This window comes from Oncorhynchus mykiss, chromosome 1 (genome assembly GCF_057628025.1).
Source record: "Oncorhynchus mykiss isolate SJ-2025 chromosome 1, ASM5762802v1, whole genome shotgun sequence".
Lineage (NCBI taxonomy): Eukaryota > Metazoa > Chordata > Actinopteri > Salmoniformes > Salmonidae > Oncorhynchus > Oncorhynchus mykiss.
Genome location: NC_143022.1, coordinates 15,103,558 through 15,126,452, shown reverse-complemented (window position 1 = coordinate 15,126,452; position 22,895 = coordinate 15,103,558). Strand labels below are relative to the sequence as shown.

General features: G+C 44.3%; 1 protein-coding gene across 1 annotated transcript in view; it reads left to right on the top strand.

Moving 5' to 3' along the window:
• Positions 1-22,895, top strand: part of LOC110511200 (inaD-like protein) — a 297,471-nt gene that overhangs the window by 4,643 nt on the left and 269,933 nt on the right. The window contains exons 5-11 of the mRNA XM_090184789.1: positions 524-663; positions 1,481-1,682; positions 17,310-17,438; positions 19,774-20,013; positions 20,181-20,283; positions 21,379-21,467; positions 21,878-22,016. Coding sequence (XP_090040915.1) covers positions 524-663; positions 1,481-1,682; positions 17,310-17,438; positions 19,774-20,013; positions 20,181-20,283; positions 21,379-21,467; positions 21,878-22,016 — 1,042 coding nt within the window. The remainder of the gene's footprint in view (positions 1-523; positions 664-1,480; positions 1,683-17,309; positions 17,439-19,773; positions 20,014-20,180; positions 20,284-21,378; positions 21,468-21,877; positions 22,017-22,895) is intronic.

Below are 22,895 nucleotides of genomic sequence, written 5' to 3'. Positions count from 1 at the left end.
TCCACTCCTATCAGCGGAAAACAACAAGAAGAAGCAGCTCAAGTGGGCTCGTAATCACCTACCTTGGACAATCGAGGAGTGGAAAAACATTGTCTGGTCCGACAAATCCCGATTCAGGATTTGGCGCAGGCAACATGAGTCCATGGACCCATCCTGCCTGGTGCTAACGGTACAGGCTGGTGGTGGTTGTGTACCGCCGTCCGATATGCAGCAACTGCGTGATGCCACAGGGACCAACATCCCTGTGGAACGTTTCCGACTTGTAGAATCCATGCACGAATAATTCAGGTTGTTCTGGAGGCAAAGGGGGGTCTGAACCAGTACTAGATGTGTATACCTAATAAACTGGCTGGTGAGTGTAGCTTAAGGTTTTCCCTGGGTATTTGCAATGTGTAAATTTTGACCTGATTTCAGATTTTTTCCTCCACCAATGCAATTTGAGTGTTTTTGGATTTTTATTTGAAAGTTTTGACTGATGATTAATTCATTACCTATTTATTCACTGTGTCTTCTTGTGATGTAGGGGAGGCAGACAGAGCACATCAGCCTGCCTAAGCCCTTGTCTGGGGGCCTGGGCTTCAGTGTGGTGGGCCTAAGGGCCGAAGGGACAGGGGACCACGGGGTCTTCATCACACACGTCCAGCCTAGGAGCATCGCACATGGGTACCGCCTACTCTCTCACCAGCTCCTCCTTCTCAATCTCTTTACCAAGCCAACACAATATTAGTCAAGGATAACTCATGCTGATTTAGAATGTTTGACAGCTCGTATTAGAGTCCCTTTTAAAGGAAACTTTTAAAAAAATTGAGCATGCCTGCACTCAACAATCATAAATGCTTCTATCAGCTTATGTTAACAACAAAGAGTATTCAGTGACATGTGTAGTTAAATTAGCACAGCTTGTAAAGGCACTGACAAAAATGAGATACACAGACCTCATACAGTTCTAGAAAAAGTAATACGAGCAAAGATGAGAATCTTCTAAAAATACTTCCTGGTCCAGTAAACGTTACATGAAAAAAACATACAAGATACACTTCTTGGTAGCGACTCCTGTGGCGGGCCGGCCGCATGCACGCTGACACGGTCGCCAGGTGTACGGTGTTTCCTCCGACACATTGGTGCGGCTGGCTTCCGGGTTAAGTGGGCATTGTGTCAAGAAGCAGTGTGGCTTGGCGGGGTTGTGTTTCAGAGGACGCACGGCTCTCGACCTTCGCCTCCCCTGAGTCCGTACGGGAGTTGCAGCGATGGGACAAGACTCTTAACAACCAATTGGATACCACGAAAAAGGGGGTCAAAAAAGTACATACATTGTAATATAGGAAAAAGTGAATATATAAAAAAAAAAAAATACACCTTTTGGGTTTTCTTGCTCTTTGGGATCAAGGCGGGGTTACTGTAAAAATACTTAGTGACCATTTCTGATGTACAAATTGCTTTATAAATACATTTGATTGATTTGTGTTCTGTGTGCCGGCAGGGATGGGCGCATACAGGAGAACGACCAGATCCTGGTGATCAACGGGATGCCCCTGGACCAGAGTATCACCCAGCATCAGGCCATCGCTCTCCTGCAGCAGCCTGGGGACAGGGTGGATCTAGTGGTGGCCAGGGACCCTGCCACCATCACACAGCATACACACACCCTCCCGCCCCAACTCCCGCCTGGGCCCAGTCACAAGGTAAGGGTGGAGCACACATTTATGTATCTCAGTATGAAAATGTTTTTCTACTCAATCAATTAAGCTAGCATGGTGCTATCAATCAATCAAATGTATTTTGTAAAGCCCTTTTTTACATAAGCAGTTGTTCATTGGATTTAATCCTTAGAATAAATACTTTTAAGCCATTGCGTTTTCACTGTTTGTGCCGATCATGTAATTTGGGAGGACTGTAATTGTCCAACCAAATGACTGTGGTGTCTGTAATAACCGTTCGGGAAAAAACTAAAAACATTTACACACATTTTCTCCTCCTCTGCATGTGCTGCCATAGAAATATAATTAATAAAATGGGGAAACCCATTCAAGTCAATGATGACTTAAGTGTGGACTGGCAGCCACGGATGCAGTGACGAGGTCAATCGCTAGAGGTCAATAATAGAATGCAGATGTTACATTGAGATTGGCACACGTTCAACAAATCTGATCTAACAAAGTGTCTGTTTTCGCTGCATAGCATGTAGAAGCTGTCACTTTTCAGGTTTAGGAGAGACTTCTAGATGCTAACTCCCGTTTGTATACAGTAAGCTGGTTAGCATAGCTAGCATACAGAAATGGGTGGTGGTAGTCAGTTGTTTTTAACTGTAATGCAGTTGATTGGTAAAGATGGCATGAACATGTGTTGGGGTAGACATCCATACAGGTGTTATACTCAGATTTTTACCTTAACATATTATGAAATACACATACAACTAATAGCCTAAATGTAGGCTAATTTTACAGACGGACAATGAGACAGAATCCCCCCCCCCCCCACGCGTTTCCATGACAATTCCATTGTTTTTTAGAAGCAAAGCAGGAAGTAGAATATGTGCTAAAATATTTGTTGAGTCAACTCGAACTGACAGTACAAAAAATACATTCCATTGCATGAGCCACATCAGTTAGCATCATTTGAATGAACATTCTACATTGCATCACAATATCAGGCAGTCATTTTGTGTGTACCCATGAGTTTGCCAGGGTTAAAGGTTCCAAGTTCTATTCATTCTATTTCTGTGTGTGCTGCTGCATTGTGGGAGGCATTGCCAAGGCAAACCAAGTCTAGGTTGCTTGTTTTAGCAAGGATCAACAAAGTTTCATCACGTTGTTGAGAGTCCATGTTACGATGGAAACTGACTCAACCACACAAATGCCTGGCCATCCTGTCTTCAGTTAGCTGTTCGTTCCACACAAATGCCTGGCCATCGTGTCTTCAGTTAGCTGTTCGTTCCACACAAATGCCTGGCCATCCTGTCTTCAGTTAGCTGTTCGTTCCACACAAATGCCTGGCCATCCTGTCTTCAGTTAGCTGTTCGTTCCACACACATGCCTGGCCATCCTGTCTTCAGTTAGCTGTTCGTTCCACACAAATGCCTGGCCATCCTGTCTTCAGTTAGCTGTTCGTTCCACACAAATGCCTGGCCATCCTGTCTTCAGTTAGCTGTTCGTTCCACACAAATGCCTGGCCATCCTGTCTTCAGTTAGCTGTTCGTTCCACACAATTGTATTTGTAAAAAAATTGTTATGACTATTATTTTAATTTCATGACAGTCTTGATCCAGAATCGTCAGTTATATGGTAATTGTGCCAGCCCTACCTAGTTGCATGACACATAATCCACCATTTAAGTGTCTTTTTCTCAGTTACATAAGTAGGTGAATAAATTCAGGAAACCCGTCAGAAAATATAGGAGGCAACTCTTTCTCATTTGAAAAGTTGTCGATTTATTGTGGTAAATTTTTTGTATATATTTTTTTCTCTCATGGTCTTCTTTCTGGTCAATGTTTTTAACCAGACCAATAAATACAAGTACTAGAAAGGAGTATGGTCCAGAACAATGCCCTGTGGTTTCTGGCTGCACATCAACTCATGTTGTCTACTGACCTCTCGTCATTTGACTCATATGCAGTGGTCAATAGGTCACAGGACGTTGTTATGTTTAACTTTGTCATAAAGTCTATTTCCTGTCACTCAAAATAGGCACTTGACCATCACTGTAGACTAACGTTTGGAGTTCAGTTTTTAGGTGACTACTTAACTCTGTAGCAGTCAAAATTCTGATTTATGCAGTATGGTACCGGACTGTGGGCTGTTGACATTGAGTGTATGATGTTGACGTCCTTATAGCCTATAGGAAATTAAGTTAGTCAGGGCAAACCTGCAAATGAAGCACTATCTGTTGAAGTTCTACACAAATGTGTTAAAAAAAACAAAAAAAAACGGTTATGACTGTTATTTTAATTTCATGACAGTCTGTCCAGATCTGGAAGGACAACAGTATCACTCGTCTCCAGAGGTCTTTTGACTGTACTGTGTGGGAGGTATTTGGTCTCCAGGGGTGTTTTGACTGTACTATGTGGGAGGTATCTGGTCTCCAGGGGTATTTTGACTGTACTATGTGGGAGGTATCTGGTCTCCAGGGGTATTTTGACTGTACTATGTGGGAGGTATCTGGTCTCCAGGGGTATTTTGACTACTATGTGGGAAGTTTTTGAGAACAGCAGCTCTGATCTTGATGAAGTTACAGATGTTGTTTCAGACTATGTAAACTTCTGTGTTGAGTCAGTTGTGCCTACTAAAATCTGTAAAATCTTCCCTAACAATAAGCCTTGGGTATCAAAACATCTAAAATCACTACTTAATATGAAGAAGGCAGTTTTTTCTGAGGGTGATAGACAGGTTTTAAGAGATGTACGTCGTGAGATCAGTTTATGCTGAGGGTGATAGACAGGCTTTAAGAGATGTACAACGTGAGATCAAAAAGATACTGGTGGACAAGGAGGCATACAAGGACCTGAGGACCCTCTCCTCAGGAAACTTGAAGGTGGCCTGGCAAGGGATTAAATCTATGGCTATAGTGCCCCCACATAGACAGGGGAAAACCCAGTGCTGACCTTAGGAGACATGAGGGACAGAACATGGCTAATGAACTGAATGTTTTCTTCACAAGATTTGAATCTGACAATTTTGTGTCGGAGGTAAAACAAATGGAAGCATAATTACAAATGTTTGAGATGGTTGTTAAACAGGCTGACGTTTGGAAGTTGTTCAGGGGATGTAACGCACACAAAAGCACAGACAAAATAAGTGGCCGTGTTAAAGCACTGTGCTGAACAATTGGCTGGTGTTTTTACAGACATTTTTGTGTTTAGTCCCCACTCCACCACCAACACAGCCTCTCCTCAGGGATGTGTTTAGTCCCCACTCCACCACCAACAGAGCCTCTCCTCAGGGATGTGTTTAGTCCCCACTCCACCACCAACACAGCCTCTCCTCAGGGATGTGTTTAGTCCCCACTCCACCACCAACAGAGCCTCTCCTCAGGGATGTGTTTAGTCCCCACTCCACCACCAACACAGCCTCTCCTCAGGGATGTGTTTAGTCCCCACTCCACCACCAACACAGCCTCTCCTCAGGGATGTGTTTAGTCCCCACTCCACCACCAACAGAGCCTCTCCTCAGGGATGTGTTTAGTCCCCACTCCACCACCATCACAGCCTCTCCTCGGGGATGTGTTTAGTCCCCACTCCACCACCATCACAGCCTCTCCTCAGGGATGTGTTTAGTCGCCACTCCACCACCAACACAGCCTCTCCTCACTCCTGTACATCTTGTACACTAATAGTTGTACTTGTTCCCATCCTGACGGACACCTCGTTAAGTTTGCTGATGACACTGCCTTGATCAGCCTGTTGCATGATGACGAGGAACACCATGGCCCAGTCCTAGATGACTTTGTAGAGTGGTGTGATGAATCACACTTGGTCCTCAATACCAACAAGACCAAAGAGATGTGCATAGACTTCAGGAAGCGTACTTGGAGTCAAACAGACAGGCCTGGATGAGATCTTTAAGGTCAGGGCCCTCAGCAAGGCTCACAAAATCATTTTAGACCTAAGCCACCCCCTGTACCCGGACTTTGAACTACCCACCTCTGGGTCCAGGTATAGGGCACCCCACGGCAGGAAGAATAGAACTAGACAATCATTTGTGCCAGGAGTGATATCCCTCCTAAATGGCTCGGGCTCATGTTCCTATCCACCCAGTAAGACCAGCAGGCTAATGTTCATATCCACCCAGTAAGACCAGCAGGCTAATGTTCATATCCACCCAGTAAGACCAGCATGCTAATGTTCATATCCACCCAGTAAGATCAGCAGGCTAATGTTCATATCCACCCAGTAAGACCAGCAGGCTAATGTTCATATCCACCCAGTAAGATCAGCAGGCTAATGTTCATATCCACCCAGTAAGACCAGCAGGCTAATGTTCATATCCACTCAGTAAGGCCAGCAGGCTTGTCTCTTTTTATTGGTATGTAACTGTTATGAAAGTTGTATTGTCTTATTTGTTTTGTATTTAAATGCCACTTTAAACGTGTACATGACACTGCAACAAAATGTCCCCATGGGGACAATAAAGTCAGTGAAGTCGCTGTACACTGCTTTAATCAATGTAGACATGAGATGGAAGTCAATGAGATGAAAGCAGAGAGCGTTAGAACACGTAGACCTAGATGACAGATTTACTGTTCTTTTTAAAACTACGGTGAGCGATATGGTTCAATGTGCCGATATATCAACACAATCTACTTTTTTTCCCTTTTTTTTTTACTTGCTGGCGTCTTGAAACTAAAGTTGGGTTCATGTATATTATGCTAATGACCATACCAAAAAAGAGTAATGTACAATACAGCAAACTTAGCAAAACAAGGAATTAGTGGTAAGTGCATGGGAGCTGCCATCTTCATGCACCTCAGCTATTGCAATCATTAGGCCTACAATCTGACAAAATGCAATACTTAACCTAACACGTTTCAGCAATATTAATCTTGAAACTCTATGACTATAGCAAGCTCTGTTTTTTAGTGGATCCATTTTTCATTCAAACAATTAAATGAGGTTTACACATATTATGGTGATTCAGTGTAGGGTGACCCATACTTAATTCAGTGTAGGGGGACCCATACTTAATTCAGTGTAGGGGGACCCATACTTAATTCAGTGCAGGGTGACCCATACTTAATTCAGTGTAGCGTGACCCATACTTAATTCAGTGTAGGGGGACCCATACTTAATTCAGTGTAGGGTGACCCATACTTAATTCAGTGTAGGGGGACCCATACTTAATTCAGTGTAGGGGGACCCATACTTAATTCAGTGCAGGGGGACCCATACTTAATTCAGTGTAGGGGGACCCATACTTAATTCAGTGTAGGGGGACCCATACTTAATTCAGTGCAGGGGGACCCATACTTAATTCAGTGTAGGGTGACCCATACTTAATTCAGTGTAGGGTGACCCATACTTAATTCAGTGTAGGGTGACCCATACTTAATTCAGTGTAGGGTGACCCATACTTAATTCAGTGTAGGGTGACCCATACTTAATTCAGTGTAGCGTGACCCATACTTAATTCAGTGTAGCGTGACCCATACTTAATTCAGTGTAGGGGGACCCATACTTAATTCAGTGTAGGGGGACCCATACTTAATTCAGTGCAGGGGGACCCATACTTAATTCAGTGTAGGGGGACCCATACTTAATTCAGTGTAGGGGGACCCATACTTAATTCAGTGTAGGGGGACCCATACTTAATTCAGTGCAGGGGGACCCATACTTAATTCAGTGTAGGGGGACCCATACTTAATTCAGTGTAGGGTGACCCATACTTAATTCAGTGTAGGGTGACCCATACTTAATTCAGTGTAGCGTGACCCATACTTAATTCAGTGTAGCGTGACCCATACTTAATTCAGTGTAGCGTGACCCATACTTAATTCAGTGTAGGGGGACCCATACTTAATTCAGTGTAGGGTGACCCATACTTAATTCAGTGTAGGGTGACCCATACTTAATTCAGTGTAGGGTGACCCATACTTAATTCAGTGTAGGGGGACCCATACTTAATTCAGTGTAGGGGGACCCATACTTAATTCAGTGTAGGGGGACCCATAACCCATACTTAATTCAGTGTAGGAGGATCCATACTTAATTCAGTGTAGGGGGACCCATACTTAATTCAGTGCAGGGGGACCCATACTTAATTCAGTGTAGGGGGACCCATACTTAATTCAGTGTAGGGGGACCCATACTTAATTCAGTGCAGGGGGACCCATACTTAATTCAGTGCAGGGGGACCCATACTTAATTCAGTGCAGGGGGACCCATACTTAATTCAGTGCAGGGGGACCCATACTTAATTCAGTGTAGGGGGACCCATACTTAATTCAGTGTAGGGGGACCCATACTTAATTCAGTGCAGGGGGACCCATACTTAATTCAGTGCAGGGGGACCCATACTTAATTCAGTGCAGGGGGACCCATACGTAATTCAGTGCAGGGGGACCCATACTTAATTCAGTGCAGGGGGACCCATACTTAATTCAGTGCAGGGGGACCCATACTTAATTCAGTGCAGGGGGACCCATACTTAATTCAGTGCAGGGGGACCCATACTTAATTCAGTGTAGGGGGACCCATACTTAATTCAGTGCAGGGGGACCCATACTTAATTCAGTGCAGGGGGACCCATACTTAATTCAGTGCAGGGGGACCCATACTTAATTCAGTGCAGGGGGACCCATACTTAATTCAGTGCAGGGGGACCCATACTTAATTCAGTGCAGGGGGACCCATACTTAATTCATTCCAGGGTGACCCATACTTAATTCAGTGTAGGGGGACCCATACTTAATTCAGTGCAGGGGGACCCATACTTAATTCAGTGCAGGGGGACCCATACTTAATTCAGTGTAGGGGGACCCATACTTAATTCAGTGCAGGGGGACCCATACTTAATTCAGTGCAGGGGGACCCATACTTAATTCAGTGCAGGGGGACCCATACTTAATTCAGTGTAGGGGGACCCATACTTAATTCAGTGCAGGGGGACCCATACTTAATTCAGTGCAGGGTGACCCATACTTAATTCAGTGCAGGGGGACCCATACTTAATTCAGTGTAGGGGGACCCATACTTAATTCAGTGCAGGGGGACCCATACTTAATTCAGTGCAGGGTGACCCATACTTAATTCAGTGTAGGGGGACCCATACTTAATTCAGTGTAGGGGGACCCATACTTAATTCAGTGCAGGGGGACCCATACTTAATTCAGTGCAGGGTGACCCATACTTAATTCAGTGCAGGGGGACCCATACTTAATTCAGTGCAGGGGGACCCATACTTAATTCAGTGCAGGGGGACCCATACTTAATTCAGTGCAGGGGGACCCCTACTTAATTCAGTGCAGGGTGACCCATACTTAATTCAGTGCAGGGTGACCCATACTTAATTCAGTGCAGGGGGACCCATACTTAAGCAAAGAGCAGCGGTCTATTAACAAAGCATAATTATCATTCAACTCGATAGGATAAAATGGGTGGTAATTTACATCAGAACTGACAAGCAAAGGGAGGAGTAGAATGAAAAGCAACACAGACCGGCTGACCCCTCTGTTTTCTTACGGACGGAAAATAAACGTGAGCGGATGAAAGCGAGACTGGGATAGATCAACACTGGGGTGATCGACATGATTAACCTGAAGCTCCGACAACAAACAGAACCAGCTCTACCCGCCACAAGTTTAATTAAATAACCCTGAAGAAAAGCCTTCAGAAATCCCTCCTGAAAAACAATTATCGTGGGGATAAAAATATGAGAAACTAGTGCCAGACGCCCAAATCTTAGTTTAATGCAAAGGATACGTCACAGACAAGTTAGGCTGCCTAGTTCCAGCCATTATTATAATGTAGTGCCTATTTCTTGGTCATTATCGTGTGCTATTTCACTATTCTTGTTGTTTTTAATCCTGTTTGGATCGAGGCCATATCCTGCATTGTATCAAGCCTGGGCCTTGCTTTTGCCTTGTGTTTTATTCATGTGCTGTTTCTCTTGAGGTTGTTTAATGAAACGCTGGTTTAAAAAAAGACTGATGTCTGGATTTGATTTTTATTGCCGTTTCTCCCGGCCTGACTATCTGTCACCCGAGCCAAGCTTCTACAAAAACCCAGATGCCGGTCCTGAGTCTCTTTATTCAAATGTTTAAGTGTCAGCTTGGCACCACTCCCTCTATTAGCTCTCTCCGTTCTGATTCGTCAGAAAAACCTGACAATAAATACTGAAAATGTGGGAATAACCAACTCCTGAAAAGCCAATATAAATTACATATACTGAACAGAAATATAAATGCAACATGCTTAATTTTAAAAGATTTGACTGATTTACAGTTTATGAGGAAATCAAGCATTTGAAATAAATTGATTAGGCCCTAATCTATGGATTTTACATGACTGGGAATACGGATAAGCATCTGTTGGTCACAGATACCTTAAAAAAAAGGTAGGGGCGTGGATCAGAAAACCAGTCAGGTGGGACCACCATTTGCTTCAAGCAGCGCAACACATCTACTTCACAGAGTTGATCAGGGTGTTGATTGTGGAATGTTGTCCCACCCCTCTTCAATGGCTGTGTGAAGTTGCTGGATATTGGCAGGAACTGGAAAACTCTGTTGTATAGGTCGATCCAGAGCATCCCAAACATGCTCAATGGGTGACATGTCTGGTGAGTACAGTACGCAGGCCATGGAAGAAATGGGACATTTTCAGCTTCCAGGGATTGTGTACAGATCCTTATGACATGAGGCTGTGTATTATCATGCTGAAACATGAGGTGATTGTGGCGGATGAATGGCACAACAATGGGCCTCAGGAACTCATCACGATATCTCTGTGCAGTCAAATTGCCATTGATAAAAATGCAATTGTGTTCGTTGTCCGTAGCTTATGCCTGCCCATACCATAACCCCACCGCCAACATGGGGCACTCTGTTCACAACGTTCATATCAGCAAACCTCTTATCCACATGACGCCATACATGTGGTCTGTGGTTGTGAGACCGGTTGAACGTACTGCCAAATTCTCTAAAACAACATTTGAGGTGGCTTATTGTAGAGAAATTAACATTAAATTCTCTGGCAACAGCTCTGGTGGACATTCCTGCAGTCAGCATGCCAATTGCACACTCCCTCAAAACTTAACATATGTATTATATGTTATGTATTTTATATGTGGTATTTCATACTGTTGATGTGTTCACTATTATTCTACAATGTAAAAATAAACAAAAACCCTTGAATGAGTAGGTATCTAACCTTTTGACTGGTACTGTATATCAGAAGTCAAATCTCTCTGCCGCGATCCTGTTTATTGCGTGTTTATTTTGTCATTGTTTTCCGTCTGTACAGCACCCTGTCACACTGACAAATGATCTCCTCTTTCCTCTTGAGGAACTCAACAGGCAACCTGAACTCCGCACGATGAGTCGCATGTCAATCAAAGATGTCATTCTGCCCCTCTCAACCCCAATACCCATTAACTGATTGTTCCCCTTAAAAACAAATGTTCCTAATCCCTACTCTCCCCTTTAAACAAGCTCCCCTGCCCATCCAAACGGCTTTCTAATTGTGAAAAGCTGAGAAAATATTGAGTTAGGTTGGCTTCAGGGATTCGTTCCCTTCCGTGCCTGAAATGGCAGATTGCACAGTCTGTTTCTCTGGTGCATTGCTCACTCTCATACACCCACCTGACCTTATACCTGTCATTCTCACCGAACATGGCTTCTAGAGGTTGTTGCCGTTATCTTGAACCCTAAGTTCCTTGAAACATTTTAAAACAAGTCTGACATCCCTTTCTACACTGAAATGAGGCAATATTCACAGTGTCAGAGTAGGAGTGCTGATCTAGGATCAGTTTGGCCTTTTAAGTCATGATAAATAGTATTATATAAACAAGAGTGATCTGATCCTAGATCAGCACTCCTACTCCAAGATGAATGATCTAGATGCCATGTTGTCCCAGGTTCACAGTAGAACAGTTTTTTTAAATTTTCTTCCTGAAACAGAGTGCCTGGAATCCACGTTCCCATTATGGCTTTCTCATTAAAACCGGCATTAACCCACATTCTCTGTTTGTCTAATAATTCTGTAACGTCTCATGGGGCAGAACTGTCAATATGGAAGGACATGGAATTTTAGGCCAAACCTTGCAATCAGGATAATGTTATGTATGTGTGGTTGAGATTATCTCTAATATGTTTAGTATTTAGTTCCTTTAATGAAGTGTGTTTAATTCAATCTCATGATGTCTAGTGAATATTTAATGTCCTGACAATCATAATTCTGTTTTATGATAATTCAGACTCTGTTCCATTGACATGTTAACCCAGTAGTATATAAACATGCCATATTTCGGTGCTCAAATGAATTAAGCCACAGAATGTCTTTTTGAATACTGTAAAAGCAGCAAGTAGACTGTGTCTTCACATCTAGATGTTGAGTCTTCAGCAGGGCGATTTTTATATAGAATAAATTCAAATAATTCAAATGTAAGATTTACTGCAATGTTCCAAATTTCTATATCGCAAGAAAAAGCCTTTGTCTTTTTGTCCTCGTCTCCTCCCCCTTCAGTGCTGTGTGCACTGTGTACCTTCTCACTCACACAGACACCAAGCCCCTCCTCCTGTGCTGTGTGCACTGTGTACCTTCCCACTCACACAGACACCAAGCCCCTCCTCCTGTGCTGTGTGCACTGTGTACCTTCCCACTCACACAGACACCAAGCCCCTCCTCCTGTGCTGTGTGCACTGTGTACCTTCCCACTCACACAGACACCAAGCCCCTCCTCCTGTGCCGTGTGCACTGTGTACCTTCCCACTCACACAGACACCAAGCCCCTCCTCCTGTGCTGTGTGCACTGTGTACCTTCCCACTCACACAGACGCCAAGCCCCTCCTCCTGTGCTGTGTGCGCTGTGTACCTTCCCACTCACACAGACGCCAAGCCCCTCCTCCTGTGCTGTGTGCACTGTGTACCTTCCCACTCACACAGACACCAAGCCCCTCCTCCTGTGCTGTGTGCACTGTGTACCTTCCGACTCACACAGACGCCAAGCCCCTCCTCCTGTGCTGTGTGCACTGTGTACCTTCACAGACACCAAGCCCCTCCTCCTGTGCCGTGTGCACTGTGTACCTTCCCACTCACACAGACACCAAGCCCCTCCTCCTGTGTATCAATTAACATGATTGTGGAAAATGTGTTTGCTGCCCATGGCATTGCGGTACCAAGTACTGCTAACAGCCTTTTAGTCTCCTGCTGTTATGTGCTAGCTGTCTAAGCTGTGTTTATAAATGTGCAATGACTGTAAAAATACTAATTTATATAAGGAATTGGCAACTCATTCTCATTCTGAAAAATAAGTGTCTTCTTATCCCGGTAGGCCACTGGATTTCAACATGTAAACAAAGTGAACAGGCCATGTTGTTGAAACAGTTGGAGACGGACAGGAGGGTCTATTCATACATTTTACCTGGTTAGAAAGCAAATACATCTGAGTTGTCCAGACCTTAAATACAAAGATTAGCTGGCTACTAAGTAGCACATGGGCTTGTACTTGAGAGATTGTTTATGAGACCTGTGTTAATTTTCTATAATGTATGCTACCAGAAGTGGATCATTCTTAGTGAATGTGCATGGTTCTGGTTAAATTTGTGTCAAAAAATACATTTTCATCGACAGACTTGAAAGCCAGATAAGTAATTATTTCAAAACAGCATGTTTAAACTATTATAGTAAATGTAATACAGTTATTATTCCAGTTCTCTGCTGCCAATGACTGGAACGAACTACAAAAATCTCTGAAACTGGAAACACTTATCTCACTCACTAGCTTTAAGCACCAACTGTCAGAGCAGCTCACAGATTACTGCACCTGTACATAGCCCACCTATAATTTAGCCCTATCAACTACCTCTTTCCCAACTGTATTTAATTTATTTATTTATTTTGCTCCTTTGCACCCCATTATTTTTATTTCTACTTTGCACATTCTTCCATTGCAAAACTACCATTCTAGTGTTTTACTTGCTATATTGTATTTACCTTGCCACCAAGGCCTTTTTTGCCTTTACCTCCCTTCTCACCTCATTTGCTCACATTGTATATAGACTTGTTTATACTTTATTATTGACTGTATGTTTGTTTTACTCCATGTGTAACTCTGTGTTGTTGTATCTGTCGAACTGCTTTGCTTTGTCTTTGCCAGGTCGCAATTGTAAATGAGAACTTGTTCTCAACTTGCCTACCTGGTTAAATAAAGGTAAAATAAAAATAAATAAAATAAAAAAATTAGTGGGTGTTATGGTTGTGGAAGGCTTATTTTGCCGTGGTATCATTTTACAAGCCCTAAATTCATTAGGTTATTCCTGACTGTTTGAAATGCCATTAATTGTGCAACGAAGCCTTTTTAGAGAACTGTTTTTATTGTTGTTGATATACAGTATATTGTGAATCACCCATAAGTTGGAAAAAAAATCAAGAACGTGTCTTATTTTTAGAGTAAACTCACACAGACCAAATTGTCAAACAATTTGTACGGAATTTGATGTTTGATGGAATCTGTTGTTTCACGAAATTGCTTATTGAACTAAACCAAGCCTGCTTTACATCTCCACTTGTAAGGAAACAGGCAACACTTGTTAATTTGGCCTGAAAGCTGTAGACGAAAACCAGCCCTCGACAACAACAAAAAACACATCTGTGTTACTGACTGTGAAGCTCCACTTCTTATCTTGGGAAATGGCTCTTAGTCTTTTCCGTAGACGGGATAAGCAGTGAGCAGGAGAGGGAGAAAAGCTTGGTCTCGCCAGGGGCTGCAGTACGTAAGACACCACAGTAAGGTTTCATTAGATAGAGAGCAAACTGCACAGGAAGTTAACTATCAGATAACGCTGTGTAATAAGAAAAAGAGCTGCTGTGATTGCAGCCTGCTGGTTGGTTAATAAAGAGCCTAGGAGGAGACGTTGTGGTGATTAGGCTGGGGGGAGTGTGTGTGTGTGATCAAGGAGGTAGTAACGGGGGCTAGACAACAGGACACAAGGGATTCCCTGACCTGGACATGAATCAGCCTCTGCTGCTCGTTTGTATTTCAAACGTTTAGTGAAAACCATTAAAAGTTGGTCTGATAATGCTCCACAGCCATGTGCAGTTAGACACAATGGTTAAGTTAATATCGCAGGTCACCTACGCACTGATAATTAATAAGGCTGGACTCTGGCAGGGACCAGACCAAATGTTCAGAGCTGCTTCTAGTGAATGTATGGTGTGTCAGTGGACCTGCTGAACCATCCTACATGTATGCACAGATGTATGCATCGTCATTGGAGATGTGATTTCCCCCCGATTTAATCAGGATTACCTGATATTTTTACCTGAAAAAATCTGTAATACTTACATCTGTGTTTTATCATTAAACTGGACCAGTAGCCTTTAATCACTGCTTCTTTATTGTACCAATCACGGCCCTGCTTAGGCTATATCTTGGGTTATATCCACCAATCACGGCCCTGCTTAGGCTATATCTTGGGTTATATCCACCAATCACGGCCCTGCTTAGGCTATATCTTGGGTTATATCCACCAATCACGGCCCTGCTTAGGCTATATCTTGGGTTATATCCACCAATCACGGCCCTGCTTAGGCTATACAGTGCCTTGCGAAAGTATTCGGCCCCCTTGAACTTTGCGACCTTTTGCCACATTTCAGGCTTCAAACATAAAGATATAAAACTGTATTTTTTTGTGAAGAATCAACAACAAGTGGGACACAATCATGAAGTGGAACGACATTTATTGGATATTTTAAACCTTTTTAACAAATCAAAAACTGACAAATTGGGCGTGCAAAATTATTCAGCCCCTTTACTTTCAGTGCAGCAAACTCTCTCCAGAAGTTCAGTGAGGATCTCTGAATGATCCAATGTTGACCTAAATGACTAATGATGATAAATACAATCCACCTGTGTGTAATCAAGTCTCCGTATAAATGCACCTGCACTGTGATAGTCTCAGAGGTCCGTCAAAAGCGCAGAGAGCATCATGAAGAACAAGGAACACACCAGGCAGGTCCGAGATACTGTTGTGAAGAAGTTTAAAGCCGGATTTGGATACAAAAAGATTTCCCAAGCTTTAAACATCCCAAGGAGCACTGTGCAAGCGATAATATTGAAATGGAAGGAGTATCAGACCACTGCAAATCTACCAAGACCTGGCCGTCCCTCTAAACTTTCAGCTCATACAAGGAGAAGACTGATCAGAGATGCAGCCAAGAGGCCCATGATCACTCTGGATGAACTGCAGAGATCTACAGCTGAGGTGGGAGACTCTGTCCATAGGACAACAATCAGACGAATATTGCACAAATCTGGCCTTTATGGAAGAGTGGCAAGAAGAAAGCCATTTCTTAAAGATATCCATAAAAAGTGTTGTTTAAAGTTTGCCACAAGCCACCTGGGAGACACACCAAACATGTGGAAGAAGGTGCTCTGGTCAGATGAAACCAAAATTGAACTTTTTGGCAACAATGCAAAACGTTATGTTTGGCGTAAAAGCAACACAGCTGAACACACCATCCCCACTGTCAAACATGGTGGTGGCAGCATCATGGTTTGGCCTGCTTTTCTTCAGCAGGGACAGGGAAGATGGTTAAAATTGATGGGAAGATGGATGGAGCCAAATACAGGACCATTCTGGAAGAAAACCTGATGGAGTCTGCAAAAGACCTGAGACTGGGACAGAGATTTGTCTTCCAACAAGACAATGATCCAAAACATAAAGCAAAATCTACAATGGAATGTTTAAAAAATAAACATATCCAGGTGTTAGAATGGCCAAGTCAAAGTCCAGACCTGAATCCAATCGAGAATCTGTGGAAAGAACTGAAAATTGCTGTTCACAAATGCTCTCCATCCAACCTCACTGAGCTCGAGCTGTTTTGCAAGGAGGAATGGGAAAAAATTTCAGTCTCTCAATGTGCAAAACTGATAGAGACATACCCCAAGCGACTTACAGCTGTAATCGCAGCAACAGGTGGCGCTACAAAGTATTAACTTAAAGGGGCTGAATAATTTTGCACGCCCAATTTGTCAGTTTTTGATTTGTTAAAAAAGTTTGAAATATCCAATAAATGTCGTTCCACTTCATGATTGTGTCCCACTTGTTGTTGATTCTTCACAAAAAAATACAGTTTTATATCTTTATGTTTGAAGCCTGAAATGTGTCAAAAGGTCGCAAAGTTCAAGGGGGCCGAATACTTTCGCAAGGCACTGTATCTTGGGTTATATCCACCAATCGCGGCCCAGTTTAGGCTATATCTTGGGTTATATCCACCAATCACGGCCCTGCTTAGGCTATATCTTGGGTTATATCCACCAATCACGGCCCTGCTTAGGCTATATCTTGGGTTATATCCACCAATCACGGCCCTGCTTAGGCTATATCTTGGGTTATATCCACCAATCACGGCCCTGCTTAGGCTATATCTTGGGTTATATCCACCAATCACGGCCCTGCTTAGGCTATATCTTGGGTTATATCCACCAATCGCGGCCCAGTTTAGGCTATATCTTGGGTTATATCCACCAATCGCGGCCCAGTTTAGGCTATATCTTGGGTTATATCCACCAATCACGGCCCAGTTTAGGCCATATATTGAGTTATATCCACCAATCATTCACGCTGCCTTCTCTTTATCTCTTCCTCTATGGAGCGTCCAGGAGCAGTGGGGCCACATGGAGGAGATGGAGCTGGTGAACGACGGCTCGGGCCTGGGCTTTGAGATTGTTGGAGGCAAGGCCACTGGGGTGGTGGTGCGGACTCTGGTTCCAAACAGTGTGGCTGACAAGGTACGATACTGGACATTACATACACTCTAAACAATCAAAGCTAACAGACAAAGCAGTCTGCTAAGACTGGTACCTGGGTTAATCTGAACTGGTCCAATAAGACATGGGTTTTCAAACTTTTCTTGACCAGGGACCCATGCTCCGGCAAACTGGCGACCCAGGGACCCCCATTGTATGTTAGCAAGAACTGGTCAAGTCTTGTCAGGTGAATGATCATGGCAAGCAGAAGTAATCAACATTTTAAAAGGAATAGATTTGGAACCAGAGTCCTGTTTCAATTGGAAACAGTCTACCACAGTTCATTGGAAGAGGAAGTGTAAACTCTAACAGTCTATTACCTAGAAAGGTAATGGTATCTTGGTGGTGTAGAGGAAATGTTGCTGTTGTAAAGCACATTTTCTGCAATATATATTTATTTATTTATTAGCTGAGAGACAATTTAGCAATTTTGAAGCTCATTTCCAGCAATTATCTATAGTTTATCATGGAACTCAAACTATTCGGCAGTTTTAAAGCACATTTTCTGCAATTCTATGCATTTTGCATTGGCTAATACTGTGTTCCTCTGCTTAAACATTGTAACAATCAATGGCCATGTGTCCTGAATGCCTGATTCTGCCTGACTGTCTAGCGTTTATTTAATTCTTAGTTCTTCTCAAGATGGTATTATTAAAACACACATATATATATATATATATATATATATATATATATATATATATATATATATATATTTGGTTGAGGTCGGGGGATTGTGGAGGCCAGATCATCTTCATTCTTCATTTTAAGATATTAAATTAAGATAATTCGACAAGACGATTAAGATGTGCAATGGAAAAAGTTCACAGCCTACATCAGTTTTCCGCAGTAGGCCTACTAAGCCATTACATACTCAGGGCTTCCTTCTCTCTTCCTCCTGATCCTTTGGTAACAGACCGGTCTTCCCCTATGAATAGTAACAGCCAGTTTAGCTGAATTAATGCTGAGCGTGTCCCATAAAGGGCTCAGTTACATTATAATAGCCATTGAGCCGGAGGGAAAAAAATGATCACCTTGTAAAGGGGATTACATCCTGGCTACACAGAGCACGCTAGGCCTGCATCCTGCTCGAAGGACCACTTTTCTGTTCACAATTACAGAGATGTTGGCGAAAGGTTTATTCGCAGACGCCCAAAGTCCCTGACACAGCCGATGCTCATTTACAAGCAGACCCTTTCTTTTCTTTTCCCACTTTAACGCTTGGCTTTTGTCCTTCATTTTGTGAGCTTGGGGTGTATTCAGTTATTCAGCGAGTTAACATGGGAACATGTCATTTGATTTGTAAAAAAAACCAGTCTGTCGGTTATAACCTTTTATAATAAAGTGTTATCCAAGAGGGATCTGGATTTAAAAAAACCTTATCCCTTGTTTCTGAAACCGCTTTGAACCACTCCTCTCTTTTTCTTTCTCTCTCTCGCTCTCTACCCCTCCCTCCTTTCCTTTTCACTCTCTCTCTGTCTACCACACCCTCCCTTTCTCTCTCTGTCTCTCTCTGTCTCTCTCGCTCTTTCTCTCGTTCTCTTTGAATGTCCAAGAGAGCCCAGGCTGAGCAACAAAACCCTGCTTGTTCAAAAAGCACAGTGCAGCATTTCACACATCACTGGATCTTATGCTCCAAAAAAGCTGTCAAAATTGGGGCTTTGTTAGACCCTGGCGTTTCCCATTTCAATGTTTAATGGCCAGGGCTGGCTTCAATGCGCCCCCGTTGTCCCGTGCACAGACCCAGGGAGAGAAGTTGGGGAGATTTCCTGCACCACGGTTATACATCAAACACTTTTCATCCCTCTTTCCACAAAGGATGCTGTTCTCCCCTCTCTTTTGACTTTTTCCTCTTTTTCCCTCGTTGAGTTTATTCTGCTTGACCTGCGAGTCGGTGAATACACTTCCCAGCTTAGTACCGCGGGGCCAGGCCCAGATCAGGGTGGGACTGGCCTGTTCAAGTGGGATGTAAAATGCGTTGGACAACATTGGCTGAAATGATCAAATGGTCCAACTAAGCGAAATGTTGAATATGAGCAGATTTTTGGGGTAGTTCTTTCATGTACTAGCAACCAACAGTGGTGGATAAAGTACCCAATTGTCATGCTTGAGTCATTTTCTATTAAGGTATCTTTACTTTTACTCAAAGTAAAAGTCACCCAGTAAAATTCTACTTTAGTAAAAGTCTAATTAATTGCTGTTATTGCTAGACCCTGAACTTAACTATAATGCATTGTGTATTATTCATATTTCCAGTTTGTACAAATGTTAACATTTTATTTCTTGCTTTCTTTCTTGCTTTCTTTCCCCCCTATAGGATGGGCGCCTGCGTACAGGTGACCACATCCTGCGTATTGGTGAGACCCCCACAGGTGGCTTGGCCAGCGACCAGGTGGTCAAGGTGCTGCAGGGCTGCGGGAGCCACGTGCGCATGCTCATCGCCCGTGACCCCTCGGGACAGTATTCCACCTCCCCGCCGCCCCCTCCCCCGCCCGCCGCCAGCCCCGTCTCTGTCTTACCCTCTGGAGTCGAACCCCAGAGTAGGATCTACAGGACGGTGAGTGAGACAGGAGCATGGGGAACGCACACACACACACACAAACCTAGACATGCACACACCTTCTCCTGTGACCCCTGCCCCTCCACTGCCCTACCTATTGTGGTGAATATGTCCGTGACATTAGAACGTCAGTACATGTACAGCATATCTCTCTGGTTTTCCAGCCCAACCTGGAGGGTTATGAGATCCATAAAGTGCCTCTGAGGAAGAAGGAGGGCCAGAGCCTGGGGATCACCATCATCGGATACAACTCCTTAACCCGCGAAGGTAGGCCGATGCCCAATACCATGTCAACTCCTGGCTCCCTAGCCTTTTACCCTGAACCCAGGCCCCTAATCCTAGTCCCCTAGCCTTAACCCAGACCCCTAATCCTAGTCCCCTAGCCTCTTACCCTGAACCCAGGCCCCTAATCCTAGTCCCCTAGCCTTAACCCAGCCCTCTAATCCTAGTCCCCTAGCCTTTTACCCTGAACCCAGGCCCCTAATCCTAGTCCCCTAGCCTCTTACCCTTAACCCAGCCCCCTAATCCTAGTCCCCTACCCTTAACCCAGCCCCCTAATCCTAGTCCCCTACCCTTAACCCAGCCCCCTAATCCTAGTCCCCTAGCCTTAACCCAGCCCCCTAATCCTAGTCCCCTACCCTTAACCCAGCCCCCTAATCCTAGTCCCCTAGCCTTAACCCAGCCCCCTAATCCTAGTCCCCTAGCCTTAACCCAGCCCCCTAATCCTAGTCCCCTACCCTTAACCCAGCCCCCTAATCCTAGTCCCCTACCCTTAACCCAGCCCCCTAATCCTAGTCCCCTACCCTTAACCCAGCCCCCTAATCCTAGTCCCCTACCCTTAACCCAGCCCCCTAATCCTAGTCCCCTAGCCTTAACCCAGCCCCCTAATCCTAGTCCCCTACCCTTAACCCAGCCCCCTAATCCTAGTCCCCTACCCTTAACCCAGCCCCCTAATCCTAGTCCCCTACCCTTAACCCAGCCCCCTAATCCTAGTCCCCTACCCTTAACCCAGCCCCCTAATCCTAGTCCCCTACCCTTAACCCAGCCCCCTAATCCTAGTCCCCTAGCCTTAACCCAGCCCCCTAATCCTAGTCCCCTACCCTTAACCCAGCCCCCTAATCCTAGTCCCCTACCCTTAACCCAGCCCCCTAATCCTAGTCCCCTACCCTTAACCCAGCCCCCTAATCCTAGTCCCCTAGCCCCTATTTGTACTCCGATCCTGTATTGTTGACACTGTTTGAGATGTATTGTTTTGATGGTGTCTTGTCTCTCTATTCCCCTCTCCTTGGTCTCTCTCTCTGCTCTCCCATTCTTTCCTTCCGTCTGCCTCACTTTCTCCACCTCCCCTTCTCTCTCTCCTAGATGCGGTCGGGGTGTTTGTGAAGAACGTGGTTCCTGGGAGTGCCGCTGAGCAGAGCGGAAACATCCGGATCTATGACAGGATAATAGAGGTGAGACCATTAATCAGATTTTAATGAGCGCAACCCTCATTAACCTCAAGGTGTGTGTGTGTGAGAGAGAGTGCGAGAGAGTGTGAGTGTGTGCGTTAGTGAGTGAGTGAGTGAGAGAGTGCGTGCTTGAGAGTGCTTGAGAGTGCATGAGAGTGTGAGAGAGTGAACCATACACCACACTATAACACAACCATACACCACACTATAACACAACCATACACCACACTATAACACAACCACACACCACACTATAACACAACCATATTGGGTCTTCATTGTCAGTTCAGATTTCTATTGAAAATCTGTTCTCACTGTCTTACCTGCTTAAAATAGAAAAATGTCAGAAACCCCCTGTCAGAGTTTACGGGGACAAGGGTGAGAAGTAATTTTGGGCTGTTTCATTGTGCCAGCTAGACGGGGTGAGCCTGCAGGGCTTCACTAACCAGGAGGTTCTGGAGGTGATGAAGCAGACAGGCCAGACGGTCCTCCTCACCCTGGTCAGGAAGATAGCCTCGCCCAAACCGTCACTGGAGAGGTCCCTGGACAAAGGTAAGGACTACTAGGACTCTTTACCAGTTACCTGTGAGTGTGTATCACTAGTCCTACTAGAGCAGAAATACAGCCGGTATTATGTGTTTTGCATCATATAATGCTGCATTTTGCATCACATAAGGATCTGTTTCACGTCAGGATGCGTTTTGCGTCACGTCAGGATGCGTTTTGCGTCACGTCAGGATGCGTTTTGCGTCACGTCAGGATGCGTTTTGCGTCACGTCAGGATGCGTTTTGCATCATACCGGCTGTATTTCTGTATTTTGAAATGTACATATATCTTGATAACTTGATTGCTGACATGCAAAACATTTTGGGACTATATCAACAATGGACTAATGAAACAAATACCAATTTGGTGGAATTTTCCTGTAAGACCAATGGACTTATTCAGAAATGCAGACTTTCATAAGGGTACATTGGTGGCTTGGTGTAATTAGTGAAAGGACATCCCTAAACCCTTGGGAGTGTACATGTAACTGTGACAGGATGATAAGGTGGACACGAAGACAGGGTCTTTTAAACTACCATCCGAATAGATACATACTCCACTGTCCTGCAGTCCAGTGAGTTCAACCTCCCTCCGGCCATCTGCAGTCCAGTGAGTTCAACCTCCCTCCGGCCATCTGCAGTCCAATGAGTTCAACCTCCCTCCGGCCATCTGCAGTCCAATGAGTTCAACCTCCCTCCGGCCATCTGCAGTCCAATGAGTTCAACCTCCCTCCTGTCATCTGCAGTCCAATGAGTTCAGCCTCCCTCCGGCCATCTGCAGTCCAATGAGTTCAACCTCCCTCCTGCCATCTGCAGTCCAGTGAGTTCAACCTCCCTCCTGTCATCTGCAGTCCAATGAGTTCAGCCGCCCTCCTGCCATCTGCA